Source organism: Pongo pygmaeus, chromosome 6, assembly GCF_028885625.2.
Source record: "Pongo pygmaeus isolate AG05252 chromosome 6, NHGRI_mPonPyg2-v2.0_pri, whole genome shotgun sequence".
NCBI lineage: Eukaryota > Metazoa > Chordata > Mammalia > Primates > Hominidae > Pongo > Pongo pygmaeus.
Genome location: NC_072379.2, coordinates 79,314,627 through 79,336,813, shown reverse-complemented (window position 1 = coordinate 79,336,813; position 22,187 = coordinate 79,314,627). Strand labels below are relative to the sequence as shown.

General features: G+C 38.6%; 1 protein-coding gene across 2 annotated transcripts in view; it reads left to right on the top strand.

The window, feature by feature from the left end:
• UMAD1 (UBAP1-MVB12-associated (UMA) domain containing 1) overlaps positions 1-22,187 on the top strand; it is a 300,107-nt gene that overhangs the window by 14,229 nt on the left and 263,691 nt on the right. For both annotated transcript variants that reach the window (XM_063667538.1, XM_054496639.2), the window contains exon 2: positions 18,356-18,461. In XM_063667538.1, the coding sequence (XP_063523608.1) occupies positions 18,380-18,461 (82 nt within the window). In that variant the 5' untranslated portion in view covers positions 18,356-18,379. The remainder of the gene's footprint in view (positions 1-18,355; positions 18,462-22,187) is intronic.

The following is a 22,187-nucleotide window of genomic DNA, read 5'->3' as shown; positions in this document are numbered from 1 at the left end:
TTTAATTGTTGTACTGTTTTTTATTTTTTTTTAAATATTTTTGCTTCATAGTAGGATTGCAGGACCTATGGATGTGGTTGGCTCACTCTATTCTAGAAAATTAGTAATTCTGGATTATGTAATGCTTGCTATGCTAGCAGGATTTACTATTATAGTAACAGCAATGGTTCCAGACAGTTCCTGGTAGTAGATATCTTACATGCTAATGATGAGTAGCTGGCAGTTGAGATTATCAAATGAAGCCTCTGGCCTGCTCTCCATGGCAGACAGCCAGCCATTAAAAGTCATCCAGTCGTGGGAATAAACTAGACTGCTCCTTCCCCCAGTACTCTTTCACCTAGGATTTCCTATATCGCGTTTAAGGATTTCATGTTTGAAATCCACGTGTCTCATTTGGAAAAAGCTTTTCCTGCCTTTAATTTAGTATAAAGTAAAATAAGAAAATGATTGAAATTATGAGGATCAAGAAAAAATAAAATAAATTAAATAAAAAGTTGCAGTTTGGCTCCTGTTGAACCCTATACAGTGAAGTTCTTTGGAACCCTTTGCATTCCTCCAGAGTCCTCCCTGGCTTGATACTTTATAATTGATTTGTAGCTCACCATCTTCCAACTTCCTAAGTATTTTAGATGTGCTGTTTTGGCTAAAAGTAGTAACATTTAAATTCTCAGTTGGCTGAAAGCATCTATAAGGTTATATTAGAGAAGTTTTATTAACTCATATAACTTCCCTTTTTAATGGATGGTATATATGTGTATGATGTGACACTACATTTACGGGATGAATGAAAAGATTAGGAGTGTTAAATTAGAGGACAGGCTCTTTTTTATGTATTTTAATTTTAAAAATATTTTTGTAGGTATATAGTAAGTGTATATATTTAGGACAAGCTCTCTCTCTCTCTCTATTTTTTTTTTTTTTTTTTGAGATGGAGTTTTGCTATTGTTCCCCAGGCTGGAATGCCATGGTGTGATCTTGGCTCACTGCAACCTCCACCTCCTGGGTTCCAGCGATTCTCCTGCCTCAGCCTTCCGAATAGCTGGGATTACAGGCATGCACCATCATGCCTGGCTAATTTTGTATTTTTAGTAGAGACGGGGTTTCTCCATGTTAGTCAGGCTGGTCTCAAACTCTCAACCTCAGGTGATCCGCCTGCCTCTGCCTCCCAAAGTTCTGAGATTACAGGTGTGAGCCACTGCGCCCAGCCAGGACAGGCTCTCTTAAAAGTGAGGTTGCCGCCACCGCTTTGTATTCTTCTATATACACCATTGTAAAAGCTGCATGGTTCTGAGGGTGGAAGTGGAGTGGAAATACGAGTTGAAGGAGAAAAAACAATGTAAAGTCTCTTGCTGTTAGTAAAGAACTTGTTCATGTATTTAAACAAATTATTTTTTTTTGTTTTATTATACTTTAAGTTCTGGAGTACATGTGCAGAACATGCAGGTTTGTTACATAGGTATACATGTGCCATGGTGGTTTGCTGCACCCATCAACCCGTCATCTACATTAGGTATTTCTCCTAATGCTATTCCTCCCCTAGCCTTCCACCCCCTGACAGGCCTCAGTGTGTGATGTTCCCCTCCCTGTGTCCATGTGTTCTCATTGTTCAACTCCCACTTATGAGTGAGAACATGTGGTGTTTGATTTTCTGTTCTTGTGTTTGCTTGCTGAGAATGATGGTTTCCAGCTTCATCCATGTCCCTGCAAAGGATATGAACTCATTCTTTTTTATGGCTGTATACTATTCCATGGTGTATATGTGCCATGTTTTCTTTATCCAGTCTATCATTGATGGGCATTTGGATTGGTTCCAAGTCTGCTATTGTGAACAGTGCTGCAATAAACATACGTGTGCATGTGTCTTTATGGTAGAATGATTTATAATCTTTTGAGTATATACCCAGTAATGGGATTGCTGGGTCAAATGGTTTTTCTGTTTCTAGATCCTTGAGGAATTGCCACACTGACTTCCACAATGGTTGAACTAATTTACACTTCCACCAACAGTATTAAAAGCCTTCCTATTTCTCCACATCCTCTCCAGCATCTGTTGTTTCCTGACTTTTTAATGATCACCATTCTAACTGGTGTGAGAAGGTATCTCATTGTGGTTTTGATTTGCGTTTCTCTAATGACCAGTAATGATGAGCTTTTTCTCGTATGTTTGTTGGCTGCATAAATGTCTTCTTTTGAGAAGTGTCAGCTCATATCATTTGCCCACTTTTTGATGGGGTTGTTGTTTTCTCGTAAATTTGTTTAAATTCTTTCTAGATTCTGGATATTAGCCCTTTGTCAGATGGATAGATCACAAAAATTTTCTCCCATTCTGTAGGTTGCCAGTTCACTCTGATGATAGTTTCTTTTGCAGTGCAGAAGCTCTTTAGCTTAATTAGATCCCATTTGTCAATTTTGGCTTTTGTTGCCATTGCTTTTGGTGTTATAGTCATGAAGTCTTTGTCCATGCCTATGTCCTGAATGGTATTGCCTAGGTTTTCTTCTAGGCTTTTTATGATTTTAGGTAAGAACGTTTAGGTCTTTAATCCATCTTGAGTTAATTTTTGTATAAGGTGTAAGGGAGCGGTTCAGTTTCAGTTTGCTACATATGGCTAGCCAGTTTTCCCAACAGCATTTATTAAAGAGGGAATCCTTTCCCCATTGCTTGTTTTTGTCAGGTATGTCAAAGATCAGATGGTTATAGATGTGTGGTATTATTTCTGAGGCCTCTGTTCTGTTCCACTGGTCTATATCTCTGTTTTGGTACCCGTACCATGCTGTTTTGGTTACTGTAGTCTTGTAGTGTAGTTTGAAGTCAGGTAGTGTGATGCCTCCAGCTTTGTTCTTTTTGCTTATGATTGTCTTGGCTATGCAGGCTCTTTTTTGGTTCTATGAAATTTAAAGTAGTTTTTTCTAATTCTGTGAAGAAAGCCAATGGTAGCTTGATGGGGATAGCATTGAATCTATAAATTACTTTGGGCAGTATGGCCATTTTCACGATATTGATTCTTCCTATCCATGAGCATGGAATGTTTTTCCATTTGTTTGTGTCCTCTCTTATTTCCTTGAGCAGTGGTTTGTAATTCTCCTTGAAGAAGTCCTTCATGTCCCTTGTAAGTTGGATTCCTAGGTATTTTATTCTCTTTCTAGCAATTGTGAATGGGAGCTCACTCGTGATTTGGCTGTTTGTCTATTATTGGTGTATAGGAATGCTTATGATTTTTGCACATTGATTTTGTATCCTGAGACTTTGCTGAAGTTGCTTATCAGCTTAGGGAGATTCTGGGTTGAGACGATGGGGTTTTCTAAATATACAATCATGTCATCTGTAAACAGAGGCAATTTGACATCCTCTCTTCCTATTTGAATACCCTTTATTTCTTTCTCTTGCCTGATTGCCTCTGGCCAGAACTTCCAACACTATGTTGAACAGGAGTGATGAGAGAGGGCATCCTTGTCTTGTGCTGGTTTTCAAAGGGAATGCTTCCAGTTTTTGCCCATTCAGTATGATATTGGCTGTGGGTTTGTCATAAATAGCTCTTATTATTTTGAGATACGTTCCATCAGTACCTAGTTTATTGAGAGGTTTTAGCATGAAGGGCTGTTGAATTTTATCGAAGACCTTTTCTGCATCTATTGAGATAATCATGTGGTTTTTGTTATTGACTCTGTTTATATGCTGGATTACGTTTATTGCTTTGTGTATGTTGAACCAGCTTTGCATCTCAGTGATGAAGCTGATTTGATTGTGGTGGATAAGCTTTTTGATGTGCTGTTGGATTCAGTTTGCCAGTATCTTATTGAGTATTTTTGCATCGATATTCATCAGGAATGTTGGCCTGAAATTTTCTTTTTTTGTTGTATCTCTGCCTGGTGTCAGGATGATGCTGGCCTCATAAAATGAGTTAGGGAGGAGCCCCTCTTTTTCTATTGTTTGGAATTGTTTCAGAAGGAATGGTACCAGCTCCTCTTTGTACCTCTGGTAGAATTTGGCTGTGAATCCATCTGTTCCTGGACTTTTTTTGGTTGGTAGGCTATTAATTACTGCCTCAATTTCAGAACTTGTTATTGGTCTATTCAGGGATTCTACTTCTTTCTGGTTTAGTCTTGGGAGGGTGTATGTGTCCAGGAATTTATCCATTTCTTCTAGATTTTCTAGTTTATTTGCATAGATGTGTTTATAGTATTCTCTGATGGTAGTTTGTATTGCTGTGGGATCAATGGTGATATCCCCTTTATCATTTTTTATTGCGTCTATTTGATTCTTCTCTCTTTTCTTCTCTATTAGTCTTGCTAGCAGTCTATTTATTTTGTTGATCTTTTCAAAAAGCCAGCTCCTAGGTTCATTGATTTTTCGAAGGGTTTTTCATGTCTCTGTCTCCTTCATTTCTGCTCTGATCTTAGTTATTTCTTGTCTTCTGCTAGCTTTTGAATTTGTTTGCTCTTGCTTCTCTAGTTCTTTTAATTATGATGTTAGGGTGTCGATTTTAGATCTTTCCCACTTTCTCTTGTTGGCATTTAGTGCTATAAATTTCCCTCTATATACTGTTTTAGATGTGTCCCAGGGATTCTGGTACCTTGTATTTTTGTTCTTATTTGTTTCAAAGAACTTATTTATTTCTGCCTTAATTTCGTTATTTACCCAGTAGTCATACAGGAGGAGGTTGTTCAGTTTCCATGTAGTTGTGCAGTTTTGAGTGAGTTTCTTAATCCGAGCTCTAATTTGATTGCACTGTGGTCTGGGACACTGTTAGGATTTCCGTTCTTTTGCATTTGCTGAGGAGTGTTTTACTTCCAATTATGTGGTCAGTTTTAGAATAAGTGTGATGTGGTGCTGAGAAGAATGCATATTCTGTTGATTTGGGGTGGAGTGTTCTGTAGATGTTTATTAGGTCCGCTTGGTCCAGAGCCAAGTTCAAGTCCTGAATATCCTTGTTAATTTTCTGTCTCATTGATGTATCTAATATTGACTGTGAGTTGTCAAAGTCTCCTACTATTATTGTGTGGGAGTCTAAGTCTCTTTGTAGGTCTCTAAGAACTTGCTGTATGAATCTGGGTGCTCCTGTATTGGGTGCATATATATTTAGGATAGTTAACTCTTCTTCTTGCATTGATCCCTTTACCATTATGTAATACCCTTTTTGTCTCTTTTGATCTTTGTTGGTTTAAAGTCTGTTTTATCAGAGACTACGATTGCAAACCCTGCTGTTTTTTGCTGTCCATTTGCTTGGTAAATATTCTTCCATCCCTTTATTTTGAGCCTATGTGTGTCTTTGCACATGAGATGCTTGAATACAACATACGGATGGATCTTGACTCTTTATCCAATTTGCCAGTCTGTGTCTTTTAATTGGGGGCATTTAGCTGGTTTACATTTCAGGTTAATAATGTTATGTGTGAATTTGATCCTGCCATTATTATGCTAGCTGGCGATTTTTCCAGTTAGTTGATGCAGTTTCTTCATAGTGTTGGTCTTTACAATTTGGTATGTTTTTGCAGTGGCTAGTACCTGTTGTTCCTTTCCATGTTTAGTGCTTCCTTCAGGAGTTCTTGTAAGGCAGGCCTCATGGCCTCGTGTTGACAAAATCTCTCAGCATTTGCTTGTCTGTAAAAGATTTTATTTCTCATTTGCTTATGAAGCTTGGTTTGGCTGGATATGAAATTCTGTGTTGAAACTTCTTTTCTTTAAGCATGTTGAATATTGGCCCCCACTCTCTTCTGGCCTGTAGGGTTTCTGCATAGAGATCCACTGTTAGTCTGATGGACTTCCCTTTGTGGGTAACCCAGCCTTTCTCTCTGGCTGCCCTTAACATTTTTTCCTTCATTTCAACCTTGGTGAATCTGTCAATTATGTGTCTTGAGGTTGCTCTTCTCGAGGATTATCTTTGTGGTGTTCTCTGTATTGCCTGAATTTGCCGGTCTTGCCAGGTTGGGGAAGTTCTCCTGGATAATATCCTGAAGAGTGTTTTCCAACTTGGTTCTATTCTCCCTGTCACTTTCAGATACACCAATGAAATGTAGATTTGGTCTTTTCACACAGTCTCATATTTCTTGGAGGCTTTGTTCATTCCTTTTGATTATTTTTTTTTTCTAATCTTGTCTTTATGCTTTATTTCATTAAGTTGATCTTTAATCTCTGATATCCTTTCTTCCAGTTGATTGATTTGGCTATTGATACTCGTGTATGCTTCAGGAAGTTCTTGTGCTGTGTTTTTCAGCTCCATCAGGTCATTTATGTTCTTCTCTAAACTGGTAATTCTAGTTAGCAATTCATCTAACCTTTTTTTCCAAGGTTCTTAGCTTCCTTGCATTGGGTTAGAACATGCTCCTTTAGTTCAGAGGAGTTTGTTATTACCCATCTCTGAAGCCTACTTCTTTCAATTTGTCAAACTCACCAGTTTCGTTTCCTTGCTGCTGAGAAGTTATGATCCTTTGCAGGAGAAGAGGTGTTCTGGTTTCTGGAATTTTCAGCCTTTTTGCGCTGGTTTCTTCCTATCTTTGTGGATTCATCTACCTTTGGTCTTTGATGCTGGTGACCTTTGCATAGGGTTTCTGAGTGGACGTCATTTTGTTGATGTTGGTGCTACTCCTTTCTGTTTGTTAGTTTTCCTTCTGACAGGCCCCTTTGCTACAGGTCTGCTGAAGTTTGCTGGAGGTCCAGTGGAGATCCTGTTTGCCTAGGTATCATCAGCGGAGGCTGCAGAACAGCAAAGATTGTTGCCTGTTCCTTCCTGTGGGAGCTTTGTCCCAGAGGGACACCCACCAGATGCCAGCCAGAGCTCTCCTATATGAGGTGTCTGTCAGCCCCTGCTGGGAGCTGTCTCCCAGTCAGGAGACATGGGTGTCGGACCCACTTGAGGAGGCAGTCTGACTCTTAGCAGAGTTTGAGCGCTGTGCTGGGATATGTGCTGCTTTCTTCAGAGCTGGCAGGCAGGGACGTTTAATTCTGCTGAAGCTGCGCCCACAGTTGCCCCTTCCCCCGAGGTGCTCTGTCCCTGGGAGATGGGAGTTTTATCTATAAGCCCCTGACTGGGGCTGCTGCCTTTCTTTCAGAGATGCCCTGCACAGAGAGGAGGAATCTAGAGAGGCAGTCTGGCTACAGTGGCTTTGCTGAGCTGTGGAGGGCTGTGCCCAGTTGGATCTTTCCCAGCATCTTTATTTACACTGTGAGGGGAAAACGGCCCACTCAAGCCTCAGTAATGGCAGATGCCCTTCCCCCCACCAAGCTGGAGCGTCCCAGGTCAGCTTCAGACTGCTGTGCTGGCAGTGATAATTTCAAGCCAGTGGATCTTAGCTTGCTGAGCCTCCATGGGGTTGGGATCCACTGAGCTAGACCACTTGGCTCCTGGCTTCAGCCCCCTTTCCAGGGCAGTGAATGGTTCCGTTTTGCTGGCGTTCCAGGCACCAGTTGGGTATGAAAAGAAAAAACCTGCAGCTAGCTCTGTGTCTGCCTAAATGGCCGCCCAGTTTTGTGCTTAAAACCCAGGGCCCTGGCGGCATAGGCACCAGCGGGAATCTCCTGGTCTGTGGGTTGCGAAGACTGTGGGAAAAGTGTAGCATCTGGACCGGAGTGCACTGTTCCTCACAGCACAGTCCCTCAAGGCTTCCCTTGGCTAGGGGAGGGAGTTTCCCAACCCCTTGCACCTCCTGGGTGAGGCAACACCCCACCCTGTTTCTGCTCACCCTCCGTGGGCTGCACCCACTATCTAACCAGTCGCAATGAGATGAGCCGGGTACCTCAGTTGGGAATTCAGAAATCTCCCACCTTCTGTGTTGATTTCACTGGGAGCTGCAGATGGAGCTGTTGCTATTCGGCCATCTTGCCAGCAACCCCTCTTCATGTATTTTTAAAATGGTTAATGGTGAGTGTTGAAATGTTACGGTGTTTAGATTTTGTTGAATAAAGTTAAAGATATAATGATTTTGTTTCAATATGTAAACATTCATAGTATGCTAGAAACTATGTCCTTTATAATTTTCAGTGGAAAGTTTTAGATGTGAACTTAAAAAGTGCAAGAGGGTGCACAATTTTCTCAAAAAAATTCAAAGAAGCGTGTGAGTGCTTGGAAAAAACTTTTTTTGCCTGTAGCCCAAACTAGAAAATAGATTTCTTATTATAACCCAGCACAGGCACCCAAATGCAAAAGTTTATAAAGCATTAGTTACCATGTATAATGCTCTCAATCTTTTTGTGTTCTCTCCCTCTTCGCCTACTTTTTTTTTCTTCTTATTTCATTCCATTAAAAAAAAAAAAAAGTCTGGTCTTGACCTGCTGAAGTGTCTACTTCCACTCAAGGGTTGGGACTTGCAGTTTGAAGCAAACACCTAAATCTAAGATACAGTTTTTTCTTTCTTTGTTTTTCTTTGTTTTTGTTTCATTTTTTAAAAGTCTGAGCATAAATAAGAGAGGTGGAAGTAAAATTTATGTTAATGCTTCAGTTTAATTAATTAGCTTCCAAGCTGTTCTGTGGAGCTGAAAAGTGACATCAGTTTAAATGTCTTCCCTTGCTTATCCTCTCAGGCATCTGTACCTCTTCCCCATTACACCAATATCAAAAACTACAAAATAAAAAACCTAGGTGGGATGGAAAAACGGGGAGAGTCTTTATGTAATCCTAATTAGTAGTCTAACTGATACTAAAGGATAAATTTTAAAAGAGGATTAAATCATGTCTCTACTATGAATCTAAAATCTGTTAAATACTGACCTTGTTAATTAAGGAGAGAACTAGTGAGATACTGCAACTGGTTCAAAAGAGAACTCAAAGCATCATCACACACTGATAGGCAAATAAGGAATGTTAAATTTATAAATGGATGCAAAATTGGTTAGTATCCCCGGGGCAATAACGAATGCATTTTACCAGAAGCATTTTTATGGATAGGAATTACATGCATGACTATCAGTTTTCTACAATTGATCTCCTATTCCTACAGATTTATAAAATAGCCTAGTCAAAACAAGCAAAGGTGGGAATAACCTGAATGGGTGAGCTAGCCACGAAATCTACTGAATTCTAAAGTCTTAAACAATTTTTCCTTCTACTGATTAGATTTAGGCTATTAATTCCTAACCTAGGTCTAAAACACTTTGCCACCTGAAGGCCAAGTCCAGTTTTAGAGGATTTCTACCATCTGCACAGTATTTGTAAACATCGTGAATTTCTTGCTATTATTTAAAACCTAGATTTTTACATAATAGCTGGATTTCCAGTTTGTCTTGGAAAATCAGATTGAAATGGAATTTACTATTATTTTCTTCTCTTAAGATAAAGTTCCCTACTTTCCTTTTCTTATTAATAATACCACTTTTCCATATCATTTCTGTACATCCCTTCTTTTCTCATTCAAACTTCACCCATCTTAATCCAGTCCTGTTTCACTACAACTGTCGTAACTTCTTGACTCCAGGCTCTTCTCAGTCTCTCTAGCATGCTATTTTACATTTAATCTCTCTTAAATACTTTGCTCAAGACTCCAGACTGCCCAGTAATGTCCAACAAATCCTGTTTTGCCACTCTGAATATGCTGACACTTTCCTGATGCTTCCAACTCTTCAGTAATTTATTTCTTCCCTTCTTTTGCAGTCTTGATTTCTGTTGCTTATCTACATGGTTCCTTCCTCTAGTGAGGTTAATCTCTTTGCTTTCCTCTATACCCACTATGCTTTTTGTTCATGTTGATCCTTCCTACAGGAAAGGCCTTCCTTCTCTTCTTTGTTTATACACATCAGATGAAGTTAAACTCAAGGCTACCTAGTCTGCGAAGCCTACCAGAGTTCTAATTCACATTGATCTTTCTGAAATGTTTTATGCTGTCTAGTGTTGTTTTAGGTTGTGTATTCTTATCACTCAAGATTAAAGCTACCAAAAGCATGGCCTACCTTCCTATATACTATTTTGGTATCTCCGAGGAGAAATTAGTAAACTTCTTGTCTAAATTTTTATATTTGCATAATCATGCATTTCACTGTACAAAAGGGGGAAGATTAAACATTGTTCAGGATTTTAATTTTTCAGCACTGTGAAATTTACATATTTATTGTAGTTGGAAGAAAATGTGTGTGGGTGATATATAGATATATATGTATATACACACACACACATTCATACACATGTATTTACATTATTCTGTCTATAGACAGTAGCTGCATCAATCACACAGGAATTTTAGTCTATTTGATATATTTACATTAACTAGTAGTCTGTTGAAATTCAAAGGAGATAATCAAATTGAGAAGACCATGTTGCCTAATCCTTTTGTCATGGATAATATTACTTAAAAGGGAAGCCTTGGAGTAATAGAAAAAAAGAAATATATTCTTGTGCTCTCCTACCTCTATTCAGAACAACAGGATCTGCCCTGCTAAGCAATCAGGCAGGCCCTTTTATACGCAGTCTGTGTATATCATTAAAAGTCAATACAGTATCCTTCTATTTTTTAGTTTTGTGTGATGCCTGCAGAAAAGAAACATTTTGCTTTTTATGTAAAGACTGGCCCTGTAACACAAAGTGGGTTAAGAGATTTGAGACAATTTTCCCAATAATTGTGAACTAAAACTTACATATGACATCTAATTGTGTTAATAAATTTTTAAAGAACTTTATTGAGATTTGATCAGTGACACATTGAAATTATACAATTTGATGAGTTTTGATGTGTGCTTATACCGCTGAAACAATGATTACTGTCAAGATAATGAACGTATCCATCACTTCCAAGAGTTTCCTTCTACTCCCTTGTCATCCCTCCTTCCTTTGTTCCCTCTGTGTCCCTCCGCTACCCAGGCAACCTCTGATATACTTTCTTTCACTGTACACTGGTTTGTATTTTTGAGAAGTTTATATAAATGGAATCATATAGTATGAACTTTTACATTGTCTGGCTTCTTTCCATCAGCTTTTTTTTTGAGATTGTTGCATGTTGTAGCATATATCACTATCTTGTTCCCCTTTTACTACCAAATGGGATGCGTATGGCCGTTTTTAAAAATCCATTTACCTGTTATTGGACATTTGGGTTGTTTCCATTTTTTGGATATTAAAAAAAAAGTTGTTACAACATTTGTATACAAGTGTGGACATATGTTTTCATTTCCTAAGGGCTAAGTTATATGGTGGATATATGTTTATGTTTTTAAGAAACTGCCAAACTGTTGTCCAGAGTGGTTGTACCGTATTACCCTTCTACCACCAGTGTACAAGAGTTCCAGTTGCTCCGTATCTTTGCCCTTTGCCAACACTTGGGAAAGTGTGTTTTTGTTTTGTTTTTTTTTTTTGTAGATAGGGTCTCATAGCCCTGCCACCCAGGCTGGAGTACAGTGGCATGATCTTGGCTCATTTCATCCTTGACATCCTGGTCTCAAGCAATCCTCCCATTTCAGTCTCCCGAGTAGCTGGGACCTCAGGCACACACCACCACACCTGGCTGATTTTTGTATTTTTTGTAGTAGAGATGGGGTTTCGCCATGTTGCCCAGGCTGGTCATGAGCTCCTGGCCTCAAGTGATCTGCCCACCTCAGCCTCCCAAAGTACTGGGATTACAGGTGTGAGCCCCTGTACCTGGCCAGGGCAAATCTTTTTAATTTTAAATATTTTAATAGTTATATAATGGTATCTCATTGAGATTCTAATTTACTTTTCCTTATTGACTAATGATACTGGTCATTTTCCATGTGGTGGTTTGTTGTTCAGGTATCTTGCTAGGTGAAGTGGCTGTTCATATTTTTGCCCAGTTTTTATTGAGCTGTTTTTTCATTATTGAGTTTTAAGAGTTCTTTATATATCCTTTATATACATTATTTATCAAATATGTGATTTCCAAGAATTTTCTCCCATTTTGTGGTTTGGACAGGTGAATTTATTTATTTATTTATTGTTTGAGACGAAGTTTCACTCTTGTTGCCCAGGCTGGAGTGCAATGGTGGAGTCTCAACTCACTGCAACCTCTGCCTCCCAAGTTCAAGTGATTCTCTTGCCTCTCAGCCTCCTGAGTAGCTGGGATTACAGGCATGTGCCACCACATCCAGCTATTTTTTATATTATTAGTAGAGATGGGGTTTCACCTTGTTGGCTAGGCCAGGTCTCTAACTCCTAACCTCAGGTGATCCACCCGCCTCGGCCCCACAAAGTGCTGGGATTACAGGCGTCAGCCACTGTGCCCGGCTGACAGGTGAATTCTTTATCCCCCACCTATATAGAGGTAGTTCCAGGATCCCTGTGTTTGAGTCTTAAGATGCATTATGGGTTGGGTTCTAGCTCAGTTAGGCAAGTTGCTGCTAGCTAATAATGGGTTTTTGAGAATAAAATTTGGTATGTTTCCTGTTTATAAATGTAAAATTTGCTCATTGTAGACAATTTAAAAAATACTGAAAACTACAGAGAAGGAAATGAGACTGGAGAATGCTTGGGAACTCCAGGCAGAAGTCCAGCTATCAAGGCCATGCATATTAGAAGCAAGAGTGCTTAGAGCTTACCACATACTAGGCTTGGGGCAGCAGGATTATACAGGTCCCCTCCACTTAAATTACTCTTAATTCTGCTAAGGATTGCCTCAGAAATATGATGGGCTGAGGTTGCAGGTTTTTTTCCCTAAATGTAAGTTCACTGCTACACCTGCAGTTTTGGATCATTGTCTGGCCTATGCACTTAATAAATATTTATATTATAAAAGTATGAAGTAAGTGAAGGTCCTCATAGATGTTGTACAGTTAGTAAATATCTTCACAGCATAGAGCTGAGCAAGGCTTGGGAAAGTAGGGATTGACAAAGACAGAAATGGAATTAATCAAATGTATTTGACTAACATTGAGAAATATTATATTAAAGTAAGTCCAACACAGATGTCCTAAGTGTCAAGTGTTTCTGGTCTCTGATGCTTTACTGATGAAAAGCATTCAGTTTTGGTGCCAATAGGATTTGGTTTAAGATTATGCTCTACTTTACTAGCTATGTAAACTTGGACCAATACTTAACCTAGTTTTTTACTTCAATTCTTTTTTGTTTGTTTGACACAGGATCTTGCTCTGTCACCCAGGCTGCAGTGCAGTGGCTCACTTTCACCCCCGCCTTCTGGGCTTAAGCGGTCCTCCCACCTCAGCCTCCCGATTAGCTGGGACCACAGGCACACACCACCACACCTGGCTAATTTTTTTTTTGTGTGGAGACAGGATTTCATCATGTTGCCCAGGCTGGTCTCGACTCTTGGGCTCAAGCAATTTGCCTGCCTCAGTCTCCCAAAGTGCTGGGATTACAGGTGTGGGCCACCATGCCTGGTCCTACTTTACTTCTTTTACTTACACAATGTGAATAATTGTGTATACCTGTGGGGCTATTGTAAGGATTATAGGAGACAGAGCATACAGTAGTCCCCTCTCTTATCTATGGTTTTGATTTTTACTGTTTCAGTTACTTATGGCAACTGAGTAAAAAAAATATGAGTACAGTACAATAAGATTTTAAGAGAGGGAGAGAGGGGGGCCATATTCACATAACTTTTATTACTATATATTGTTATAGTTCTATTTTATTATTAGTTATTGCTAATCTCTTACTGTGCCTAATTTATAAATTAAACTTTATTGTAGGCATGTACATACAGTAAATTCTCACTTAACATCATGGATAGGTTCTTAGAAACTGACTTTAAGTGAAACAACATATAATGAAACCAGTTTTACCATAGGCTAATTGATATAAGCAGGCGTTCGTTTCTTATGGCATATTTCTGGTCATAAAAACATCACCAACTTCTAAGTAAAGATAAAAACTTTTCTAATGTTAAACATTGAAATGAATGTTAGTGATACATACATTTAAGAAATATTAATAAAACAAGTAAGATAATTATTTACCCAATTATTCTAGTTAAGTGCTACAGTTGGCCAGAGGCTCTTCTGGCAGCTTAAGCCCTCAAGGCATCAGGAGGAACCAGCTCTGGACAGGACACCACTCTACTGCAGGGCACTCACACACCCACCCACACTCACTCAGAGAGGAACCATGTAGACATGCCAGTCCACCTAATGGACACAGCTTTGAGATGTGGGAGGAAACTGGAGTACTGGGGAGAAAACCCACACAGACATAGGGAAAATGGGCCAACTCTACACATACATAGACAGTGGCCCCAGCTGGGAATCAAGTTTTTTTTTCTAATCAATATTAAAATGAAGCGACATTACTTGGGGGACCTTTTGTATAGGAAAAAAACATACTGTATATAGGGTTTAGTACTATCATTGGTTTCAGGTGTCTACTTGGGATCTTAGAACATGTCCCCTATGGATAAGGAGGAGACTGTTGTATACAGTATTTTGATATAGGGTCTGACACATTGTAGGAACTCAGTAAATGTTAGTGGCATTTGTAGTTATTCCCCTTCGCCTTTCCAGTTACTAGTCTTATGCAGGGTAACTAAATCTTGCCATACCCCTCATAGAGGGGAGATCTAAGAATGGTATTTGCCAGTCCTTTTCTCCACTCTAGGTTAAGTTTTTATACCACTGTGTGTTTTTGAGTGATACAAAAAAAATATCATGGGATTAAGATAAGCTGATTGCAGATTTTAGTGCTTTAGCATATGTTCTTTTCATGCATGGAGGGGATTACTCAAGATACATGGTTAGACTGACCTTAGGTACCTAGTGGTATGAGTCTTTAGCATCAGCAGCAGTATTGATCATACAAGGGAATCCCAAGACTCTTATTGTAAACTAGGAAGCATGTTCCCACAGAACAACATCTTGAGGTGGACTGTAGTTGGGGAAGGAGTTAAGTTGGTGGTCAGATTGGTGGAGTGATAGACACGAGGGTGACTGATGCCTTTGTAATAATTTTGGAACTGTCTGAAATTATCCAAAGCAAATCTTTGTTGCCATTCTCAGTTCTTTTCTATAGTCTCCGCCTCCTTTGCCTTATTCCTGACCTGTTTTTTTCCATACCTACACATTTCTTGACTTCTGGAGCCTAAATTATCCTTCCTTCTGTAATATATTTGGGATATTATAATGTTCTGATGTTTGGAAGTGACAGATTATAATGTTATGCTTTGCCAGTAAGTCATGCTATGTAACAGACTGCTGCAGCCAGTGTGTTTAAATTTGATGTTTTAGGTCATTAAAAATTTTAACGTTTCACTTAATTACTTGTTATAAATTCCATACACAATACTTGGGTTAAAAACAGCTTGTTTTCTTATACTACACTTGAGTTTAGTCTGGCTTTTATAACAACTTAAACTTTTGGGGTTGGAGAATGACTTATTAAAACTACTTTTGTGATATCCATGTTTGTTCCATTTCTGACTTGTGGCCAGACATGAAAAGGCATTGGAAATTTGAGTCATTCTGTTAAAAGGCTGTTATTCATTTATTAGAAGAGGAGCCACTTTCTAAAGGGTCTCTCTATATCCACAAAAGTTCTTGTAGCACTAATGGCATGTGGCACAGTGAACAAGGTAAGTCACATGGTCACATGTAACTCCAAGGAGGGAAGAGAAAACTGTCCTATTATGTCCCCATAAAACAGAGCTGGTAAACAGCCCTAATGATTCCGTGGTTCTCATTTGTGTTCACCTATATTCAGATCTCTCTCTCTACTACTATAGGCAAAGTAACTCACCCCTCCCCAAGGCAGTCTGTCTCATTGCCCCATTCAGTTATAGTATCATGCTCAAAGTTCAGTGCCTCTGGCTGATACACAGGAGTCTGTTCATCATGTTCAGATGTGGTACTCTTGATCTGGAGACTTCATGAACTAAAAAGACAAGTAATCTGCCCCTCCTTTCCCCTTACACCCTGGTGGAACTGGTAAGCATAATTGCCAAAACCACTCCCATTTACAAAGGCGAACAAAGGGAGAGCTAGAACAGTCAAAAGTTGTAGCAATTCTGCAATTCCACAGTAGAATTTTCGGGGACCCCTATCTTAGGCCCAAGAATGTTCCTTAATTATGTCCAGATTCTGCTTCCTGGGAGAGGCTTCTCCATCCATTGTCTTCCATGCCATTGGCTTCACCCTCTTGGAATTTTTTCCTTTTCAGTAACTTCCTTGGCTACAACGGAAATGGGCACTGGGCCTCCTTGGGGGCTGAACAGTTTTCTCTGGCAGCTTCTTATCTGTAGAAAATTGGTGTCTAAGGGTTGTTTTAAGCATTCAATAATCATATTCCTCTTTGAATTGAGACCAGATTATTTTTGCAGTACAACTCTCAAAAATTTTGTTGGCTTCTTATCTACTTAACTTCAGTCAGCTTCGTGTGTCAATAGCCAGACCTAAAATTTTTGCTAGATATAATTCTTAGATTTCCTGTATTTCTTATCTTTTTCACCTCTGTGTATGCCCCCCTCTTCTCTTTATTTATTTGAGGATATCTTGGCTCCACAAGGCTTCAGTTGGAGACCTACACCCTTAGTCTCTTTTTTCTGAACCATTTTATCCCAAGAGAAAGAATTTACTGAGTGCCACATTAGTCTACACTGAGGTTTTAATATCAGCTATACCCTTTATTTGATCCTTAGCTGAGGCTGATTTTTAATTAGCTGTTGTTCCTTAAAGGCCTTCTCAGTTTTGTTTTTAACTGTTCGAGGTTGAAAAGTAGTTGCCTCTTCCGATTGTATAAGTCATTTAATTTGAACTCTATTTTCTTACATTTCTGCTTGCAAACCAATTCTTTTCTGACCTCATTTTTTCCTTGTGGGGGTTTCCCTTTATCTTATTCAGTTACTTTTTTCATTTGATTCCTTGTCTTTTCATCCTTTTCTTTTGCCTTTTCATCTAATCTTGTTTTTCACCAGTTTCATTAGAGGCCATCTCTCCTTGCTCTCTATAGAGAGTGCCAAACTATTTTCAAACTTTTCTTTTGTATCTATTACTATATCCAGTAAGCACTTTCTTTAAGGATTTCAGAAGCTGTTCTTTTCTCTTATTAGAATGTTTTCTTCTTCACATGGCTTGTATTTTTCTTCTCCATTTTGAATTCCTTTTTTAAAAGTGAAATCTGCCAGATATGTTTTCTAGCAACAAATAAATTCCTTTTACCATTCACTTATGTTGGGGTTCATATCCTTCTCTGATCTACAGCTTAGGTCAGGCCAACCAGCACAAATCCCAGTATAATTTTCAGTTGCTAGAAGGCTTTCACTCAGATTAAATCTTCACCCTCCCTTCTTGGTTTTCTGCTATGGGTGAAATATATGAAAACTAAAACTTGGAGCACTTGCTGCCACCAGGATTATTCTTTGCTTTCTCTTTTATTTTTTTGGCTTGTAAGGAACTGTCCTCAGAATCCTATGTGTCCTTGCAAGTACCCTTCAACTTTCTCCCCAGTTGTTTTCTAGAAATTGTTGGCCTACTTGAATGTATAACAATGGGAATAGTAGGAAAAGAGGGTTGTGTATGTGTGCTTGTATTTGTGCGCATGTGAGCATGTGTGTATTGGGGATGGTCACAATAATCTCACCAACACAAGGATCTGCACTGATGGGAATTTACAGTTGGCTGCAATTTTATAATGGGTACTGATATGGTTTGGTTCTTTGTCCCCACCCAAATCTCACTTTGAATTGTATTAATGCCCATGTGTCAAGGGCAGGACGAGGTGGAGATAATTGAATCATGGGAGCCATTTCATGTTGTTCTCATGGTAGTGAGTGAGTTCTCATGAGATCTGATGGTTTTATAAGGGGCTTGGCACTCATTCTCTCCCTGTCGTCCTGTGAAGAGGTGCCTTCCCCTATGCTTTTAAGTTTCCTGAGGCCTCCCCAGCCATGCGAAACTGTGAGTCAATTAAATCTCCTTTCTTTATAAATCACTCAGTCGAGGATATTTCTTCATAACAGTGTGAGAACGGACTAATACAGGTACAGTGTTTGAGTGTTTAAATTAAGTAGCCATCAGTAGGGGATGTTTGAAATGTTTTTCTTTTTTTCCGGTGGCCTTGGTTTTATGAGGCTTAAGGTAGTTACAACATGACAAGAAACCTGGACAGGTTTTTTTGTTTTTGTTTTTGTTTTTTCCTATTACCCAAACCAGTGTCTGTTTTATGGTTAGCAAGATCCTTCCAGATTCTCGTGTTATCTGTTGATTTGAGTTTTCTATGTAGGGATTTCCTGGGTTATTTTCTGAATCTTCAGAAATTGAGAGAGGTTGCATTGTGAGCTTCAAGGGATACAGGAGTTTAAATTGGAAGATCATTTTCTAGCTTTGTTGGCTGACATCTAGAGAAGGCTCATGGTTTTATGTCTGGCCATAGAATTCCTAAGAGTAACTATTGTTATATCGTTATGTTTAACTTTTTACTAAAAAGGGTAAGAGTTTTACAGTTGCATCTGAATTTGACATTGTGTAATGTTTCTATTTCAGGTAGCAGCAGCAGCAGCAGCAGCAATGTTTCACTTCTTCAGAAAGCCTCCGGAATCTAAAAAGCCCTCGGTACCAGAGACAGAAGCAGATGGATTCGTCCTTTTAGGTGAGTCTTTTTAAGAAACAAAATAATTAGATGAATTACGTTTTCTTTAAAAAATTACCTGAAAATTATATGATTGATTTTAAATTATTTCTTATAATTTCAGAATTAATTTATGTGTTTAATTTTTAAAAAGTAAAATCTGTAAAGATAAAGGTCATCAATTACTTGGAATAGTGTCATCAAGTGAGACTTTTTTTACATGTTGATTTGGCTGTGTTCTCCAAGTTAAATTTGTAAAATCACTTCTTTTTTCCCCCTTTTTTTTTAAGTGTGGAAAATCTAAAGTCTTCAAGAATCCTTGATGAATTCAAGTTCTGTCTTATAAATAGTACTAACCTTGTTTCATAAATTAGCATCTGAAATTAAATTAGGCATCCAATAAATATTTGCTGAATGAAATAGACTTTAAAATCTAAATATGTTAAATAGTGTTTCCTGTTTAAGAGTATTTTCTATTATAAAATTAATACCTGCAAATTTTAAAGATTTTAGTGTCTTTAAAAAATATTTCTTACAATCAAATACAATATTTTTCACCAGGGGGATTCTGAAAAGTAAAATTTCCTCCATGTCATGTCACATTTCTTCCCCTGAGGAAAAGTTTTGCACAACATCTTTGTATGCTCTTCCCAGAAATTCTCTTTCCAAAGTATGGCATAGGGTAGTCAAACCCAGTGATTCCTTGTGGTTCTCATCCTTTTCCATGCTGGACCTCCTCCCACCAAATTCCTGCTCCTTCTCTGAGAAGATTTGCATTAACTCATATGGTCTTCACTCCCTGGAATGTTTCTCTGGGTCTCCTTTTCCAGATACTGGTTTCCTACCTCTTACTTCCTTTATCTTGGCCCTGTCAGACTGGCATCTGCTAGCATCAGCCAATGCTCTGTAGGCTTTGAGAGATAAGGGATGTTTCCCTTAGATTTAAGGGTAATCTCTGGGAGACCAGAATAGAGTTTTTCTCGTGAATAAAGTTTACTATAGAATTTTCCATCGTTTCTACAGCCATGTTCTGGCAGGCCTGTTGTTTTTGAGAACCTGTCTTGTATGTCCAGGGACAGGGGCAGTAGCTGGGAGGTTGCTCAGAACTGTTTTCTTCAGACCAGATCCCTTGTACCTGAGGTAAAATAGTGGGGCTTAGTCTTTGACCAGGGCTGATGATTTTCTGGGTAGCCTTCTGACTGGGATAAGGTGGGGTGCAGTGGACTTAATTGCTAATCTGACCCTTCCTTCTTAGTGTGTCAGGAATTTATGCCTTGGCTTCCAAGTCAGAACTGACTCTGTTAACTCCGATTTTAGTTCCTTGAAAGCTGCCAGTGTTACTTTTTTCACACTTCTTGAATTCGCCTCGCTAACAGAAAACTTCAGGGGTACATCAGGCCTCCTGTAAAGTTTCTCTTTTTCAGGAGTTTCACAATAAATTCTTCTCTCAGAATTTTTTCCAAAAAACTCTTGTTTTCCACTCTGTTGTATATTCCTGATTTTAAAATACCTCTGAAGTCTTTACACATATACAGGGAACTCTGCTTTTTTCTGTTGTTTTTATTATATATGTATTTAAAATTTTTAAAAAAATTATTTTTAAAGAAAATAGAGAAGGGGTCTTGCCATGTTGCCTAGGTTGGTCTTGAACTCCTGGCCTCAAGCAATCTTCCTACCTCGACCTCCCAAAGTGTTGGGATTACAGGCATGAGCCACCATGTCCAGTCTCTTTTCTGTTGTCTTTATGATTAGAAATTGACATTATTCTTTTTGTTATCAAATAGCCATTTAAAGGATGTAAGTTGGGTGTACTGGCATCTTTGAAAGCACACAGAATTCCTAATGCTGGACCTTAAACTTTTTATTCATCTACTTTATCCCTACTTCTCTGCCACTTTGTAGGATTTCTGAGACAAATTTTAACCACCACTGCAGTGGCTCCTGGTGCAGCTAAGATCTCCTCCAATTTCTGGTGGCATGTAGTCCTGATGAGACATTCCATTGTGTGTCTTGTAGCTATCTCAGTAGAAGCCCGGTTTCCAGGGCCTTCTGCCTCAGAGTATTATCTACTATGGATCTCCTTTCTCTTTCCAGGAAAGACTAGTTTAAGAAGTAGTCTTTCTTTAACTGAGCCTCAGAAGGCACACAAACTTCCAAATTTCGTATTTTAAGAAGGAATTTCCGGGACCTAATTACTCTAATATGCTCTCAGTACCACCTGCTCCATCTGAAGGAGTTTTCCCAGGACCATCTTCGACTAGCATGATTGGTGTCGTACCCAGCACTATATGTCTAGCAGTTGAATAGTCATGGTGAAGAATCACTTCCGTTGTAGTTCCAGGATAGCAGTTTAATTTGCAGTGCACCTGGTGCTGTACCTCGTTCGAATGACCCAAACAAGACAGGTTCCCCAGATGTTGACTGAGGCCTCTTTGCCCTTCAGCTCCTCTGTCTGCTGACGCTTGTCTCTGTTTAGCCTCATTTCCCCCCAGGTGCAAAGCTCCACCCCTTCACCATTTTCATAAAATCCTCTGTACATAGTCTTCTGTGGGTACCATTACTCTCCTGAAGTTTTGATGGTATCAGTCAGCATCATCTCTTAGCTCTTACTTCCTCTGTCTTCTTTCTCTTTTCATCACTCATACCCTCTTCCTTCTTCCGCAGAAGCATCTCAGAGGCTCTACAGTGACATGCTGTTAAAAGTGCTGACCCTGGGTCAGACCCTTTGGGTTGGCTTTGTGGCTCCACGACTTACTCTCTACCCTTGGCAAGTTACTTACCCTTCCTAGTACCACTTAGCATATCTAGGAAATGAGCACGATATCAGTACCTACCCCATGAAGTTATTGAGGGGATTAAATGAATTAATGTGTGTAAAATGCTTAGAACAACCCTGTGAGTGAGGTAGTACTATTATATCACCATACACAGGCTAGGATTTAATGTTTCCAAGTTTCTCCAGCTAGTATGTAGCAGATCTGGAATTAGCCCAAGCAATCTGACTTCAGAGCCTGTCCTCTAAACCACTAAACTATCCATCTTTTTGTAAAAAAAGTTATATCATCAGTTTTAATTCTAAGACATTATTGACATCCTAACCTCTTTGTTTAAAAAAAAAAGTTGTATTCTCTACAATTGAAAAGAGAAAGTGCTGTTTTTTATTTTGTTTTAATAAAAGAAGGTTGGTGGTTGTATTACTGTTCATAAAGTTTGGCTTTTATTTTGGCTAACCCAAACTTTTTACTATTTAATAGTTTAAATATTTTTAAAATATTTTAAAATATTTCAGAAAACTCCTTGATGAAGTTGAAATTGGAAGTTGGTATATATGGTTTAATTAGTGAAAACATCCTTCAATGGTGAAGAACTTAACTGAATTGACAGATAAAGATCCTGACAGATTATTAGGAATATAGTTAATTGTCTTTAAAGTTATAGTTAATTATCTGGTAAACTCTTTTTTAAAAAATTGATTTGCTCCGCTAGGTTTCTCTTTTTATCATATCATTCTATACTGACATATACAATATCTACTTTAGTCTCAGAGCATACTGTATAAAATATTCTGGAAAAAGTCAAGTAGGTCAAATGGTAAATAGAAAATGCTTTTAATGATTTTATTAACATGGACACATACTTGCACACATCTATTTTGTTTTAAATTTTTTATTTTTAATCATTATGGGTACATAATAGTTGTATATATTTACAGGGTACATGTGATGTTTTGACACAGGCATATAATGT